General features: G+C 37.4%; 1 protein-coding gene across 3 annotated transcripts in view; it reads left to right on the top strand.

Annotated features, from left to right (window-relative positions):
• Positions 1 to 16,636, top strand: part of ATP6V1G3 (ATPase H+ transporting V1 subunit G3) — a 72,148-nt gene that overhangs the window by 27,102 nt on the left and 28,410 nt on the right. For 2 of the 3 annotated variants that reach the window (XM_072648289.1, XM_072648291.1), the window contains exon 2: positions 10,766 to 10,883. In XM_072648289.1, the coding sequence (XP_072504390.1) occupies positions 10,766 to 10,883 (118 nt within the window). Of the gene's footprint in view, positions 1 to 3,114; positions 3,186 to 10,765; positions 10,884 to 16,636 lie in introns of those variants that run through there. The other variant, XM_072648290.1, reaches the window with a different exon arrangement.

The raw sequence follows: 16,636 nt of genomic DNA on the forward strand, positions 1-16,636 counted from the left end.
AGTAAACACCTGAGGCAGAATTTAAACTTGGGTCTTCCTTACACCGAATATAGCACTCTATGCATTGAATCATCTAGCTGCACAGGCTATGTGCCAAAAATACCATATTAAAAGGATACAGATAGAAAGGAAAGACTGCCCCTCATCTCATGAAAATCACCTCCTATATCCACATGTACAAAACTATTTATAGCAGCTCTTTTTGTGGTGGCCAAGAACTGGAAATTGAGGGAATGCCCATCCATTGGGGAATGGCTGAACAAGTTGTGGTGTATGAATGTAATGGAATACTATTGTGCTATGAGAAATGATGAACAGATGGACTTCAGAAAAACCTGAAAGACTTATATGAACAGATGCTGAGTACTAAGTGAGCAGAACCAGGAGAACATTATAACAGCTACGGCCACAGTGTGAGAGAACTGTATCTGATAAACTTAGCCCTTCACAGCAATGCAAGGGCCTAAAACATTTCCAGAGGATTCATGATGCAAAATGCCATCCACATTCAGAGAAAGAACTATAGAGTGAGAACACAGAATGAAGCAGAATACTTTCTATTTTGTTATATGTTTTGGTTTGGTTTTTCTCATGGTTTCTTTCATTCTTTTTAATTCTTCTATGCAATATGACTAATGTGAAAATATGTTTAACAAGAACATATGTGTAGAACTCATATAAGATTGTATTCTGTCTCAGGGAGGAAGTGGGGAATATTTAAAACTTACGGAAGTGATTGTTGAAAACTGAAAATAATTATATAAAGAGGAAAAAAAGAGAAAATCACCTGCTAGGGTGCCACAACCCATGGAGGAAGCTTCAGTGTCAGGGTAGGTGGAAATGCCTAGTACTCTTTGGGATTTAGCAGTAGGGCAGATGGCAATGCATATGCTTTAGCATCATTTCTATTTAGCTGTGGTGAAAAGAACTTTCTTTTTCTGGATCTTCAATTCCTGTGGATACTGAGGAGGCTTCAGTTACTGCGCTCGAAGAGGCAGTTGCTAAGTTTGGTCTCTATGGGGTTGTCACCCTGAATCTTAATGGCAGGGGCTGGGCTGGAAGCTGGGTCAGTGGGAGTGGGAGCCATATGTAATGTTCTCTCACATCTTGCATTGGAAACAAATATTCCCTCTAATTTTGTTTTTCAAAATTGTGAGCTGACCATCATAATGAACAACAAACTATGAAAATGGAGCAAACATCAACAGATTAAGGTATTGAAATTAAATTAAGCTTTCAATAAAGTTAATTTGATACATTTGAGGCTATATATACATACATTTGGGGGGGGTCAGTGTCTCACCAGCTAATCACACCACAGAGCAAGGAAGTTTCTTATAACCTCATCACAATGAGTAGACCAACCCATAATCAGTTTTAAAAGATCATAGGACTTTTGGCCATTGGATGAAAGACAAGTGATGTCACACAGGAAACATCTTATAATTGGTTGAGAAAATCAAATTACATTTTTGAGGTTACATATAAAAAGAGTAATTAGATCAGATTGCCTAGTATGACAAAAAAAGGAAAATAATAAATGTTGGAGGAGATGTAAAAATAATGGGACACTAACACTCTGTTGGTGGAGTTGTGAATTGATCCAACCACTCTGGAGAGCAAGTTGGAACTATGCCTAAAAGGCTATAAAACTGTACATATCCTTTTACCCAAAATACCACTACTATGTCTGTATCCCAAAGAGAGAAAATAAAAGAGAAAAAGACCCACTTGTACAAAAATATTTATAGCAGATCTTTTTGTGGTAGCAAAGAATTGGAAATTGAGGGAATGCCCATTCATTGGAGAATGGCTGAACAAGTTGTGGTATATGATTGTGATGGAATAATATTGTGCTATAAGAAATGAACTGGATGATTTCAGAAAAATCTGGGAAGACTTACATGAATTGATTTAGAGTAAAGTGAGCAGAACCAGGAAAACACAGTACAACGTAACAGCAATATTGTATCATGATCAACTGTGAATGACTTAGTTCTTCTAAGCTATACTGATCCAAGACAATTTCAAAGGACTTATGATGATTTTTAAAAAGTATTACACAAATATATTTTTTAGTGATTCTTTGGTTTGTTTTCTTTAGCAATATAGAATATTTTGCTATAATAGAAATATTTATATTTCATATATTTATGTATAAATATATAAGATATATATTTAAATATATAACAGAAATCTTAATGTAATAGAAATAATAATATTTTGCTAATATAGAAATATGTTTTGCATGATTGCACGTGTATTAATTTATGTCTAATTGCTTGCCATCTCAAGAAGAAGGGAGGAGAGGGAGTCCAAGAGCTTGAAACTCAAAATATTTAAAAATTAAAGCTAAAAATTGTTTTTACATGTAATTAAAAAAATAAATATGAGAGATTAAAAAGGAAACAGCAATTAGTCTATCAGTGAGTTTGGCTATGCAATGGGCAGGCCAAGCAGTGGCATCGAGAAGCAGGACATTGCCCATAGAGGTGGGGGGAGAGGGTGGAGGGGGAGAAAAAGCCTAGATGGAGTGTTATACTATCACCTCCAACATCATTGTACCTGTTATTGGAGAGACTGGACCAGTAGCAGACAACATGTCCAGCCAGGATCAGCAAAAGAGCTAACTACAAACGTAGACAAATAAGGGCATAGATGGAGATTAAAAATAAGCCATCTGAAGAGCAAACAATTTCAAAAGATGTGACACTTCCCTCCCCCTTACACCAGAAGAGTCATGTTGGCTTTGAACTGTATGTTTAGTGGAACTGGCTTTCAGACCATGGCACATAGCTTCACCTCAAGGAGACTTCTGGAAGCTTCTACAAAGGGCTTCTAGTAACTAGGAGCTGTGACTACTCTTGAGTCATATGTGTCCTCCACACATGTACCTCATTACCTTTGTACTTTGAGGCCCCAGGGACTTTCCCCAGGTACCTTGTGTGCATTCAAAGAGAGTGTACGCTTGGATTTGGGGAAATGTGGTCATACCAATTGTTCTTGCTGTACCATTTTGGAAAATAATTTTCTAAGAAGTTAATTGAAGTTACTGACTTCAACAGAAAATACAATGAGGAGGCGTGTGAAGGATAGGACCAGAAACTCCATCACTCCCCCCAGGGTTACTCTCAGGACTCTAAGGGAGAGCAGTAGCCACACACTAGGAACCCAGCCTGCCAGAGGTGAGTGCAACTTGGGTGAAGAAGGGCTACAAAGGTAGACATAATCCCTACTGTGTAATGTAGTATTGTGCCATCAGCAATTGGTCTTCTATTACCAAAAAGGTGGTTGAGCATACAACTACAACTAAAAGTTGCCACTTTTACTGTCTGTGTGACCGTGGGCAAGTTTTTAACCTCTCTGGGCTTCAGTTTCCTCATCCTTAATATGAGGGGTTTGAACTAGAGGCAAACCCACAGAAAAATTAATTCTCAAGCAAGTGTAATTTTCATTAGGTTAGACAAAGGGTGGGGAACCTATAGTCTCAAGGCCACATGTAGCCCTCTAGGTCCTCAAGAGCAACCCTTTTACTGAATCCATATTTCACAGAACAAATCACCTTAATAAAAGGATTTGTTCTGTAAAACTTGGACCAATGGAAAGGCCACACCCAAGGACCTAGAAGGACCATGTGACCTTGTGGCTGAAGGTTCCCCACCCCTGGGTCAGAGTGTATTTGAGGTAGGAGATAAAGAAAGGGTAGGCTGGAAGCCAGATATCAGACATCTCTGACTTCACAGTTTTATCTAGGCAAGGTTCATTCATCATTTTCTCTTGTGCTCAGACAAATTAAATAGATAGATACTACCTACATAGCTCACAAGAAGCACTGATAGGTCATACTAAGAGTAAATATGTCCAATTACACCTCAGGTCAGCTGATCCTCAGACCAATTTCTCTCTCTTTTTCTTCCTTTACTTTTCTTGTTTTTTCTTTCTCTCCCTTTTCTTTCTTTTTCTTTCTCTTTTCTCTCTCCCTCTTTTTCCCTCCCATCCTTCTTTCTTCATCCTTTCTTCCTTCCTTCCTTCCTTCCTTCCTTCCTTCCTTCCTTCCTTCCTTCCTTCCCTCCCTCTCCTAGCTTCCCCAGGCTGGAAATGCAGTGGCTCCTCACAGGCTTAAACCCTCTGTTGATTTTTCTCCCTAAACCAGTTCTCCCCTCCTTTGATGACTTGAAGCCCTGCCCTCATTCCAGTCCCAGAGACTCACCATATTAGTGCCAGACAACATAATTATGACTTTTGCCCTACTGAATTCAAAATTCCCCAGTTTCATCCTCTCCAGTAGCAGGAACTACAGGCATGTGACACTATGCCTGGTCCCAGACCAAATTTCTCAGTTCCTCTAAGGCAAGGGATTCTTAACCTGTGGTTCATGAATGTGGTTTTTAAATAGATAATTGTATTTCAATATAGCTGTAATTTCCTTTATAATACTATATATTTTATTTTATGCATTTAGAAGTACAGTTCCTGAGAAGTCCACAAGTTTCTCATGGCTGCCAAAGTCAATAAAGCTGATAAACAAAAAGGTACCTACTATGTGTCAGGTTAAGTGATTGGGTTACAAAAAGAGGCATAAGACAATTCTTGCCCTCAAGGGGCTCACAGTCTCTTTGAGGAGACAGCAAGCAAATATGATACAAAGGAAGGTTAAGAATCCTAAGGTATAATTGGCAGTAAGGCTAGTTATAACGGGGTGGGTCAATATTTGGGAATTTAAATATCTGTCCAACATTCTTAATTCTAAAACATGTACAAAAATGTCACCAACTTTATATGGCAGAGGTTACAAATACAATTTACTCAGACGTAATATTAAAAGTCTGTAGTTAGTAATGTATACAAAATCTCTAAATAGAAAATGAAATTCTCCTTATGAACTCTGCCTTATGTGTTAAGCTATTGATTTATCCTTGACTTCTGAACTCTCCCTATCTAGCACCATTCTTCCCCAGCGCTCAGCAGCAACCAGTCATAGGTTTCCATCTTCTATAATTAGAGCAGCATTCAACCCCCATCATCCTTGGAGAGCTGGGTGGAATCTGGTATCTATACACAACCTCCTATTCTCTCTAGCTCAACAGCTTTTGTTTTCAACACACATATATTGAGTGCGTCTGCCTGCCCTTCACTCCATAAATTAATGAAATTGAATATTTCATCAGCCAGTCTTCCCCCTCCTCCAAACTTCACTCACTCCCCCTTTCTAACTTTCCCATTCCTATCAGCCGCGAGATTATTGCCTCATTGTCATTTCCAGTGTATTACTTTTCATTCTACCTATTAAGTACTATTGGCACTGAGGATACAAAAGAATATTTGCCTCCAAGGAGCTTACCTTCTATCAAGGAAGATTTCTCTATCTCTCTCTCTCTGTTTCTCTGCTCTGTCCTTCACTCATATGTATATATGTATATGTCAGTATACATACTTAATTAAACAAATTAATTTGTTTAATTAAACAAAACATAAATATAAGGTGATTTGAAGTTGGGGGTAAACAGGAAAGGCCTATTTATTTCATTTTCAGAATTACCAATTTTCACTGAAAACAAATAAAATAATTTAATAAAAATAATATTTATCAAAAAAAAAAAAACTACCAATTTTCCTGAAACATTTCTCTTCTCACTCTAAATAGTAGTCACTCTTCTCAAGTAAACATCTGGTCTCATAAACACTGAAATATTTTAATTTGGATTCACCACACCACTTTAAACATCTGAAATGCTTTCCATATTCTTCAGGGCTATCTTTTGTTTCTCACTTTATTCAAAGTCCTCTGCCATATAATCTCTTTAGCTAGATGGTCCAGTGGTTAGAGAGCCAGACCTGGAATCAGGAACATTTGAGTTCAAATTTGTCCTCAGACATTTACTAGTCATGTAATGCACTTAACCTCTCTCTACCTCAGTTTCTTCAACTGACAAAGAGGATAAGGACAGCATCTACTTCATACTTTGTAAAGTGCTTTGCACATAACAGGCTCTTCCACTACAAGGAAACAATTCTTTAGCTAGTGGCCTTCAAGGAACAGGGCCCCCACCCCTTTCTTCAGTTCCAGTTCTCTGATTAGCATTTCTATGTAGATTTTTGGATAGGAACTGCTGGCTGGGTAAGTGTGTATGTGTTCTTGAAAACATCATTATGCTAAAAAGCATGGGAGCAAGCACACAGCCCTGTTTCATTCCATTGGTGACTGAGAAGGCACAAGAGCTTTGTCCATTATCCAGAACCCAGGCAAACATGCCATCATGAAATTGATGTACAATATTGATGAACTTCTCCAGGCAACCAAATTTTGACATAATTTTCCATAAGCCCTCATGACTAGCTGTGTCAAAGGCCTTGGTCAGATCTACAAACATTGTGTACAGACCTCTGTTCTGCTCCTGGCATTTCTCCTGGAGTTGTCGGACAACAAACACCATGTTGACTGTTCCTCGGCCCTTTCTGAAGCCACACTGGCTCTCAGGGATGTGCCCTTCTTCCAGGTGAAGGATCAGCCTATTAAGGAGGACTCTAGCAAGAATTTTGCCATCAAAGACTAAGACAGAGATCCCTCTGTGATTGTCACAGGACAATCTATTCCCTTTACCCTTATAGAAATGGACAATGGATACCTGGAACTCCTGGGAGATAACCTCCTCTTGCCATATAACCTGGAAAATTTCAGTCAGCTTTTGTATGAGCAATGGTCCCCCTACCTTGTAAATCTCAGCTGGAATAGAATCAGCACCAGGTGCTTTGTCACATGAAAGGAGCTTAATGGCCCTCAAAACCTCTTCTTCAGTTGGAATTTCAGTTACAGAGAGATTGACTTCAACCTGAGGCATCAAAGTCAACTACCATACTGATAGTAAGTTCTCATATTTGAAAAGGCTACAAGCCAAGACCAAAGTGGAGGGAGTGTTGGTCCATGATTTTCTGTTTGCAGATGAGAGTGCACTCAATGCATCCTCTGAAGCTGAGATGCAACAAAGTATGGATCAATTCTCTGCTGCCTGTGCTAATTTGGCCTAATAATTAACACCAAAAAAACACAGGTGTTCCATCAGCCACCACCACACCATCAGTTACAACAAATGGAGAAGTTTTGAATGCTATGGATAAGTTCACTTACCTTGGTAGTATACTTTCCAAGGATATATACACATTGACAATAAGGTTGATGCACACATTGCCAGAGCTAGCTCAGTGTTTGAGAGGCTCCAAAGAAAGGTTTGGGAGAAGAGAGGTATTAGACTGACTACCAAATTGAAGGTCTACAGAGCCATTGTGCTGACCTCATAATAATATGCTTATGAAATATGGACAGTCTACCAGTGCCATGCCAAGAAGCTGAACTGCTTCCATTTGAACTGTCTTAGGAAGATTCTGAGGATCACCTGACAGGATAAGGTACAAGTCTTTGTTCAATCTGAACTGCCAAGTATTCCAACTATTCTTCAGAGAGCGCAACTCCGATGGGCTGGCCACATTGTCTGAATGCAAAATGTACGCTTGCCAAAAATACTATTTTATGGAGAACTTGCGTGGGGCAGGCAATCACATGGTGGCCAGAAGAAATGATACAAGGACACTCTCAAGGTCTCTCTCAAGAACTTTGGATTTGACTGTGCTACATGAAAGACACTGGCACAGGACCACTCAGCATGGTGTGCCCCCATGAGAAAGGGTGCTGTGCTCTTTGAGCAAAGCGGAATTGAGACAGCACAAAGTAAATGTAGGATGTGCAAATCTGGGATATCCACCCCAAATATTCATAGGGACTATCTGTGCCCATTGGGATATCTACCCCAAATACTCAGAGACTATCTGTGCTCCACCTGTGGTAGAACATTCTGAGCTCATATTGGTCTGATCGGCCACAGTCGGACACTTTACAATGGTGATGTCATTTTGGTCCTCTTCGAAGGTGAAGGACAACAACCATGTGTTCTTGTCATTGACAATCAGATGGATTTCCTTGTGTTTGCCTTTTTTCCCCCAATTGGAAGGTATATTCTTCTTGGGTAAGAGCTGAGTGATTTCTCCTGCTTTTATCACTAATGACTACACCAGGCACTTGCATAGACACTAAATATTGTTAATTATAATAATAGCTAACATTCAAAAAGTGCTATGAGGTTTGCAAAGTAGTTTGAATACATGTAAGTTGTGTTATTTCAAATGAAAGAGTCTGGCTCAATGTAATGAGGGATGCTAGACTTACTGGGTTTCCTGGGTTGAGGCTATAACCCCAGCCAAGAGGGTGTAAAAATAAGCCAACTATATTTGGGACCTGAGACTCATGAGTGTTTGATCCAAGGTACACCTTGTTTGTAATCCTGGTTTTCTTAAAACTAACAAAATGCTTTGTAATAACTGATGCTTACATAGGGTTTAAAAGTTGTAAAGTACTTTAAATACATCATCTCATTGGATACTCACAACAACCCTATGAGATAGATAGTTTTGTTGTTCAGCTGTTTGTCAGTCATGTCTGACTCTTCATGCCCCTATTTTGGGTTTTCTTGGCAAAGATACTGGAATGGTTTGTCATTTCCTTCTCCCTGAGGCAAATAAAATTAAGTGACTTGCCTAGAATTGCATCGCTAGTAAGTGTCTGAGGTCAGATTTGAACTGAGGAAGAGGAATACTTCCTGACTCCAGGTATGGTGATCTACACACTGTATTACATAGTCACCCACCCAAGGTATATATCATAAATGATATTAATATCCTGATTTTATAGATGAGGTAGACTGAGCCCACCAAGATGGTGACAGTTAGAGGAGAAAAGGGGACATATACTGAGAAATAGAATTGACAGGGCTTGGCAATAGAGTTGAGTTCAAATTCTGCCTTTGGAACTCTTTGGTGACCCACTAGGCTCATTGTTGACTTGTTTTCAAAGTTGTCCATTAATAAAGATGCCATATGTCCCAATGTCTCTTCTATTATAGTTATTTTTTAAAGATTCTTATTTACTTTCAAGTTACTCCATTATTTCCTATAATGTGTCAATTAAAAAGAATATCACAGACTTCATCCCCATAATAAAAGAGCTATAGAGAATGTTTACTTGCTACATTTCTACAGATATCCAAAGAAAATTTAGCACCTCTGTCTTCTGAGGCCTAGAAGAAAGAAGAAGAACAAATGCTCTTCCCCTTCCAAATTTAAAAAAAAAAATCAAGGATTGCCTTCCTTTTGAGATGTTCAATGTACCTGCATCAAATAAGTTAGTCACACTAAGAAAATAACCAAAGAAAAAATTTGAAATTCCTATCATCTGGCCAAAAAATCTGGCCAAAAATTAGGTCTTAAATGATCATTTCTACAGAACTTCAAGAGGGTGGCTAGATGATAGAGTGGATAGAACTGCAGGCTTGAAGTCAGGAAGGCTCATCTTTGTGCATTTAAATCTAGCCCTAGACATTTACTAGCTCTATGACCCTGGGCAAGTCACTTAATACTTTGCCTCAGTTTCCTAATCTGTAAAATGAGCTAGAGAATGAAATGATAAACCACTCTAGTATCTTTGCCAAGAAAATCCCTGATGGGATTATGAAAAATTGGATTCAGTTGAACAACAACAAACAGAACTTCAACAGATTAATTGATACATTATAAATAAAATGGCAGCTTAGTCTTTCAGAAAAGATCCCAGATCTCCCAAACCAGAACTCATCCTGGCCTCTTGCTATTCTCAAGCTATAAGTCCATAATTCCATACTACATCACTCCCTGACCTGTATTGGAATTATTTTTGTCCATGATAGATTCTTCTACTAGACTGTTAGTTCTTCGAGAGCAGGAAATATCTTTTTTTTTTCCATCTTTTATTCCCAGTGCCTAACACAAAGCAGACATTAAAAAAATTAATAAATATTTCTTGAGTTGAATGGGATCTCTTCTCCCTGCCTGTGTATAAAATCCATAGCTCTGTTTTGGTCAATTTGCTTCACCAATAAAATTTAAAGATAGTGTTCACCCTGTTAGCAGGTTACTCAGATCCACCTTCATCAAGTTCATGGTAGTCATCTCCTATATGACCATATTCATTCAAACCTAGTGTTATACTCATGTTATAAAACTCAATGAGAGCCTTAGTTTTGGAATCAGAGGACTTGCTTTCAAATATTACCTTTGTCGTTTACTGTTTGACCTTGGACAAGTCACTTAATCTTTCGCTCTCAGTTTCTTCTGTAAATGATAGTTTGGACTAGATACTGAAGTCTCTTCCAACTCTAAATATATAAATAGCTAATAATGATAACTGACATTTAGATTAAGCTTCAGACATTGCTAAGCACTTTACATGCATTATTTCATTTGATCTTGACAACTAGTCTATAAGGTATGTATTTCAGGTACCCATATTTAACAAACAAGAAAATTGAGGCTTGGAAAGATTAAACGTCTTTTCTGTGGTCACACACGTGAGTGTTCTGCCAAAAATGAAATTTGAATCTGCATTTTCCTGATGCCAAATCCAACATTTTATTGTTATGCTATTTTATCCCTCCTATGAACTGAGATTTCTTTTCATCAAAAGTGAGACACTCTTAGACTCCCCAAATTGCAAGTTCTGAAAGTGCCTAAAAATAAATTACCTTGATTTTCTGAATTACACTCTGCTTTTTGGGAGTGCTGTGGCTATCTGACCTGAGCTAGCTAGTTTGATGCAAGATAGCTATGCCCAGAATCTGTTGACAAAACATTCCAAACGATGTGATGATAAGCGAAAGTATAAATTTCTCTCACCACCCCACAGAGTTCCTCAAGACAGCCTGATCCCAAGGAGACAATGATGGCCAGTCAGTCTCAGGGAATCCAGCAACTCTTGCAGGCAGAAAAACGAGCCAAAGATAAGTTGGATGAAGCCAAAAAGAGTAAGTTCTCACTTGTCTTGATGATGTTTTCTTTTCTAATGTTCATTGCATGCCTAGCTTCTAAATTCTGATTTGCTCTGACTCTGGAGTTGAAATGGAGTTTCTTGAACCCAAACCAAAGTTTTGAAATTGAGATCTTCTCACTGGGAGGCAAAGGCTTTCTTTGCTCCAGTTCATTTTTCCAAGAGGGCTTGTAACTAAATCCTTAAACAGATTCCCCTCTTAATTGCTTTTCATTCCAAGATTTAAAAATATTCCCATCACATGGTCCAGCTGTCTGCAAGCTAAACTCCAAAGCTAGCATTTCTAACTTTAACTGTTTCTCAGTGGTTCCTCTACTTTTCTCTCCTTCATATAATAACATTGATTTGGTCCAGCTGTGTGTCTCTTGAGCAAGTAAGGCTCTGACCCTTTCTGACCCTCAGTTTCCTCATCAGTATAAAAGGAATAATAACACATTGAGTACCTACCAGTAAGGTTGTTGTGAAGGTCAAGTGAGGTCATTCAGTAAAGTTCTTTGCAAAAATTAAAGTGCTTTATTCATGGTAGTTATTAATTTTTTTATGGTTTGTTCTCATCTTTTCAGTAGAGTTCAGAAAGAAATTACACTAGAAGCTATTATTTTTGTTATGTGTAGAATGAATTCTGCAATAATTATTATTACTATTTCAGTGGATCTGTCAAAAAATATAGAAGAAAAATTGGATAACAAAGTAATCTATTTAAAATATACTTAGAAGGCAGCAATATGTAGTGCTTGACCCCAGAGGTCTGAATTCATATGAACAGACAAGAGTTGCAGGGAGGCAGACTTAGGCTAACTTCCCAACAGTTAGGATCATCCCAAAGTGGAATGTGCTGCCGTAGGACGTAGTGAGTGGATCCCTCTTCCCTCAAATTTAGAAGTCTTCAGGCAAAGACTAAAAGATCAAGAAGATTATGGGGTGGATTCAATGTTGATGTTGTCTGAGGTCCTTTGCAATTCTGACTCTGAATTTATAAAACCTGGATTCAAATTCCAGTTCTCTAGAATTTACAAGCTATATGACCTAGGTCAAATCATTCAAATTTAATTTCCTCATCTTTATAAAGAGGATAATAACAATAGTGCTTTTTTTTCTGTTGAATATTAAGGTTTATAAAGTACTTTCCACACAATAACCCTATGAGGTAGACAGGGCAAAAAAAATTATGATTCCTGCATATATATAAATGTGTGTGTATATGTGTGTGTATGTGTGTATGTGTATATATATATATATACATATATATATATATACATATATATATGTGTGTGTGTGTGTATAAGATCAATGAGACAATAATGGATGCATAATGATTTTACCATACATGTACCATTCGTATGATATATAAGGACGTTATTCTATACTGTAACTAAGCATGTTGGAAATATTAGTGAATGCTTAATTATGAAAGTAATGGCAATATTTCAACAGCATGGATAAATTCAAGTTGAAGTACTATTAATGTGAAATATTTCATTTTAATTTGGATTAAAAAAAGAAATAAAATGAAAGAAATTAATCAACTTCCTGACTTTGGGACGCAAACCAAGAACTGGTTTGTTAAAGTCATAATCAAACACAACTGCAAAAAGACTAGAAAGATATTCTGTATCTTCTTTGAGGTGGAGAGAATAAAATGTGTAGACTTTCAACCTTAGGATTAGGTTTTAATAAATTCATAGGGCAGGCAGTCGATGGTACTATAAAGTCTACAGAAAGCAAAAACCTCTGAGGCCTGTAATGGCTCCTGAAATTGTCAGGATTGGAATCATGGATTAATCACCTTCTCAAGACCCACAAATTCTGGATTATGCTACTTTGCTAGTAAATACAGATTGGAGAAACCATCACATGGTGGTTTAGGGGGTCAAATTGGATTATTAACATAAAAGCTCTTTATAGTAAGCAAGCATCTTGTTAATACATCCAGGATTTCCTAGCTGAGAGCACATAGTCCTAAGGGCAAGAAACTCTCTATGCTCAACTCTCCAACTCATTCTAATTATAAAATTGTAGGAACATAAACTGCTACATCCAAGATTAGAAGGGACTAGGAGTCATCTAGCCCAACCCCTTCATTTTATACATTAATGGATAGACTTGGAATCAGGAAGATGAGATCAAATCCTGTCTCAGATACTTCTCACCCATGTGACTCTAGAGAAGTCACAATCTCTCTCAGACTCAGTTTCACCATCTGTAAAATGATAGGGATAATAATAGTATTTATTTCACAGGAATGTTTTGAGGATCAATAGAGATAACCAGGTAAAGTGCTTTCAAAACTTAAAATGATAGATATATAAATACTGCTGCTACTACTATTATCCATGAGGAGAATGTAAATCAGTTTAAAATTTTGGATACATGATTTGATGAGGTTACTTTCCTATTCAATAAACTCCAGTGGTTCTCTATTACTTCCAGGATCAAATATAAAACTCTTCTGTTTTGTTTTTAAAGTTCTTTATAAACTGGCCCTTTCCTCTTTTTCCAGTCTTCTTATACCTCACTTCCCTCATTCTTCCACCCAATGACACTGGTCTCCTTGCTGTTCCCAGTATACAACACTCCATCTTCTCCTTGTGTTCATTTTTCCCTGGCTATCTGTCCTTCACACCTTTCCCTCTCACTTTTTCATGTTTACCTCCTGGATTTTCTAAGTCCAAATCTCAGCTAAAGTCCCCTTTTCTGCAAGAAGCCTTACTCAATCCTCCTTAACCTTATTGCCTTCCCTCTGTGATAAAATCCCACCTTCCATAAGATGCCTTTCCTGATTTTCCTTAATGCCATTTACCTTTATTGATCATCTCCAATTTATTCAGCCTATATCTTGTAGGTTCCTTGTTGTTTAGTCATGTTCTACTCTTTGTGGCCCCATTTGGGGTTTTATTGGCAGATACTAGAGTGCTTTGCCATTTCCTTCTCCAGCCCCTTTTATAAATGAGGAAACTGAGGCAAACAGGATTAAATAATTTGTCTGGGGTCACACAGCTAGTAAGAGTCTAGGGCTAGATTTAAACCCAGGAAGATGAATCTTGTTGGCTCAAGGCCCAGTGTGCCATCCACGATGCCCTATAGCTGTCTCTGTCTATACCTAGCTGTGTTTGCATATGGTCTCCCCTGCTCCCCATGCCCTTAGGTCGTGAGCTCCTGGAAAACAGAGTCTGTCTTTTCCCTTTCTTTTTTTAAAAATTAATTTAAGCTTAAATACACAATAAGAAAAGAAAAAGAAACTCATTCATACAAAATAAGAAAATAAAAAAGCATTACCATGTAGAACTTAAGAGAAGATTCAAAATATACAGAAATAAATGTTCATTTTAAGAAAATCTATATAATAAACATTGTTACACATTGTGTTCTGAACTGTCCATTTTTTTTTGCTTCCTTGTAATTATTCTTTTGTTTTCTGTTGTACACTTTTTTACTTTGCTCTTTTCTTTGCTCTTTTTTCCCTTTTCCTTCCTCCCCCAAGAAGGGCACAATTAGGTACAAATATATTTGTGTGTATATACATATACATGCGTGCATATTCACTTGTGTATATACATACATACATATAAACATGCATATATACATATGCATGTATACACAAATACATATACATACACATACTTACATATCTATAATCATAGTCATATGATTATATATCATATCATATATATAATCATCCTCCTATTCCTATGCATCTATTACTTGTGTCCTCTGTTTCTCTGAGGGTAGATAACCTCTTCATTCATAAGTCCCAGTCTTTCCATATTTTTCTTAGTCCACCAACTCAGCCTTTTCTAAATCACAACAATACTCCAGCCTTATACCATCTAGTTATTTTAAATAGTCTAAAACAATATTGATTAATATGGCTGACACATGGTATAGTTTCCCCATTTTTCTCTTTTGATTAAATCTGTTTGAGCTTTAACTTTGTCTGAACTCATGATTAATACCCCTGCTTTTTTTTCCCTTATTAAATTCTACTCCTGATCTTTATTTTATGTTGTCTTTCGCCTTTCATTGTAATCTCAGTACTTTGCAGTCTCTGGCACAGAATAAGCACTTTTTCATAAATGCTTATTGACAACAGCACAAATACACAAACATGCGTAACATTTAAAAGTTGACAAAGTGCTTCATTTCCTCACCATCATATCTTCAGGCAGCTAGTACAGCTACTAGTTTCCTTAGTTTTCAGATGAGGAAACTAAGCCCTAGCTAGCATGGTTAAGTGGCCTGTCCAATGTTACACAGCTAAGGGACAAGGTGAGGAATGAAACGCACGCCTTCCCATTTACAGTCGAGTTCACTGTGCCACCTTCCTGATTACATGAACGTTGTGAATATGAAATAATTTTGAAGATGAGACAAACTATGAAGCCTAGTTCACAAATTTGCTAAATATTTATATTTTTTCTTACCAAAATTAGAGCAGTTTAAAATGTTCAAAAGAAGCCAATTCTCCCTCAGACATGACAGTCATTCATCTGTTTCCTGGCCTCCCAAAAAAGTGACATTACACTCAATTTTAATTAATATCATTGTCTTTTCAAATGACTTTAATCAACCATCTCACTCTATTCCCAACTTACTGGTGAAAAGAGAAAACACTTTTCTTGCTGATCCTGGTGGCTAATGGAGGTTGTTGGGGGCGGGCAGTGGGAACAGTTTCAAATTCCAGTGTAAGGGCAAAAGATAAGCTCTTTTCTTTTTAAATTTATGGAAAGTCTTTCACAATCCCTTAGTTTATTAGTGTTCTCTCCTTCCTCAAATAATCATGTATTTGCTTATCTGTTTACATATTAAATCCCCCCAGTAGAATGTAAACTACTTAAAGGCAGAGATTGCTTTTAGTTTTGTCTTTGAGAAGTAGGGCCTCTTAACCAGAAAGATCTAGACTTAAGTTTAGCCTCTGACGCATGTTGCTTGTGTGACCGTGAGCAGGTCACTTAATTTCTCAGTGTCTTCATGCTTTGGAAGATGAAGTTTACTCACCAAGAAGTTCCCTTTACCAGTGAAATTACAGGTCTAATTATTATCCATTCACTGTATCCCCAGGGCTTTGCACACACAAAAGGAAGTTGATAAGAGTGTGGTTTGGCTATACAAATACAAATGAATATACTTAATATGGTTTCATTCTGGGGAACAAGTTATGTGAAATTATAAAAATTGTATCAATATTTGTCTGTAATATGATAATTTTCCATGTCCACAATCTAAAGCAACAGCAGGTATTTTGTTTTTTGCCAGTATCCCCTTTCAGTCATGTCTGTCTAGCTAAAAATTAAGGAGAGTCAGTGGCTGGCCTTTCACAGACCTTTCAGAAAATGTTTTGATTTCTAACAGGTAACCTTTGTTTTTGGTTTTACCCAGTGGGTAAAAATATACTGTTCTGCCCCAGAAAGCAGGAACCTAGAGACAGTTTTCACTGGCTAGCACCAGATTTTCCCACTTAAAAGTAGGCAGGCAACAGTTTACAGTAGCTACATAAAATACCCAACCCAAACCATCCAAAAGAATGCAGTTCATTCCATGGCAAACATAAATAAAGCCTGACTTTCACAGCATAAGAAATCTGTCATTATTTAACTAAGCCTTTATATTTTGCTGTCTTTTGCTTCTTTCTTTTCTTTACTAAATAGATGTGGAATCAGAGTTAGAGACAAAAGAGACTTTAGCTCTCACGTTTTAAAATTTTCTTCCCTATGAAGCCAAGATCAAAAGCTT

The sequence above is a fragment of the Notamacropus eugenii genome, chromosome 2 (genome assembly GCF_028372415.1).
Source record: "Notamacropus eugenii isolate mMacEug1 chromosome 2, mMacEug1.pri_v2, whole genome shotgun sequence".
NCBI lineage: Eukaryota > Metazoa > Chordata > Mammalia > Diprotodontia > Macropodidae > Notamacropus > Notamacropus eugenii.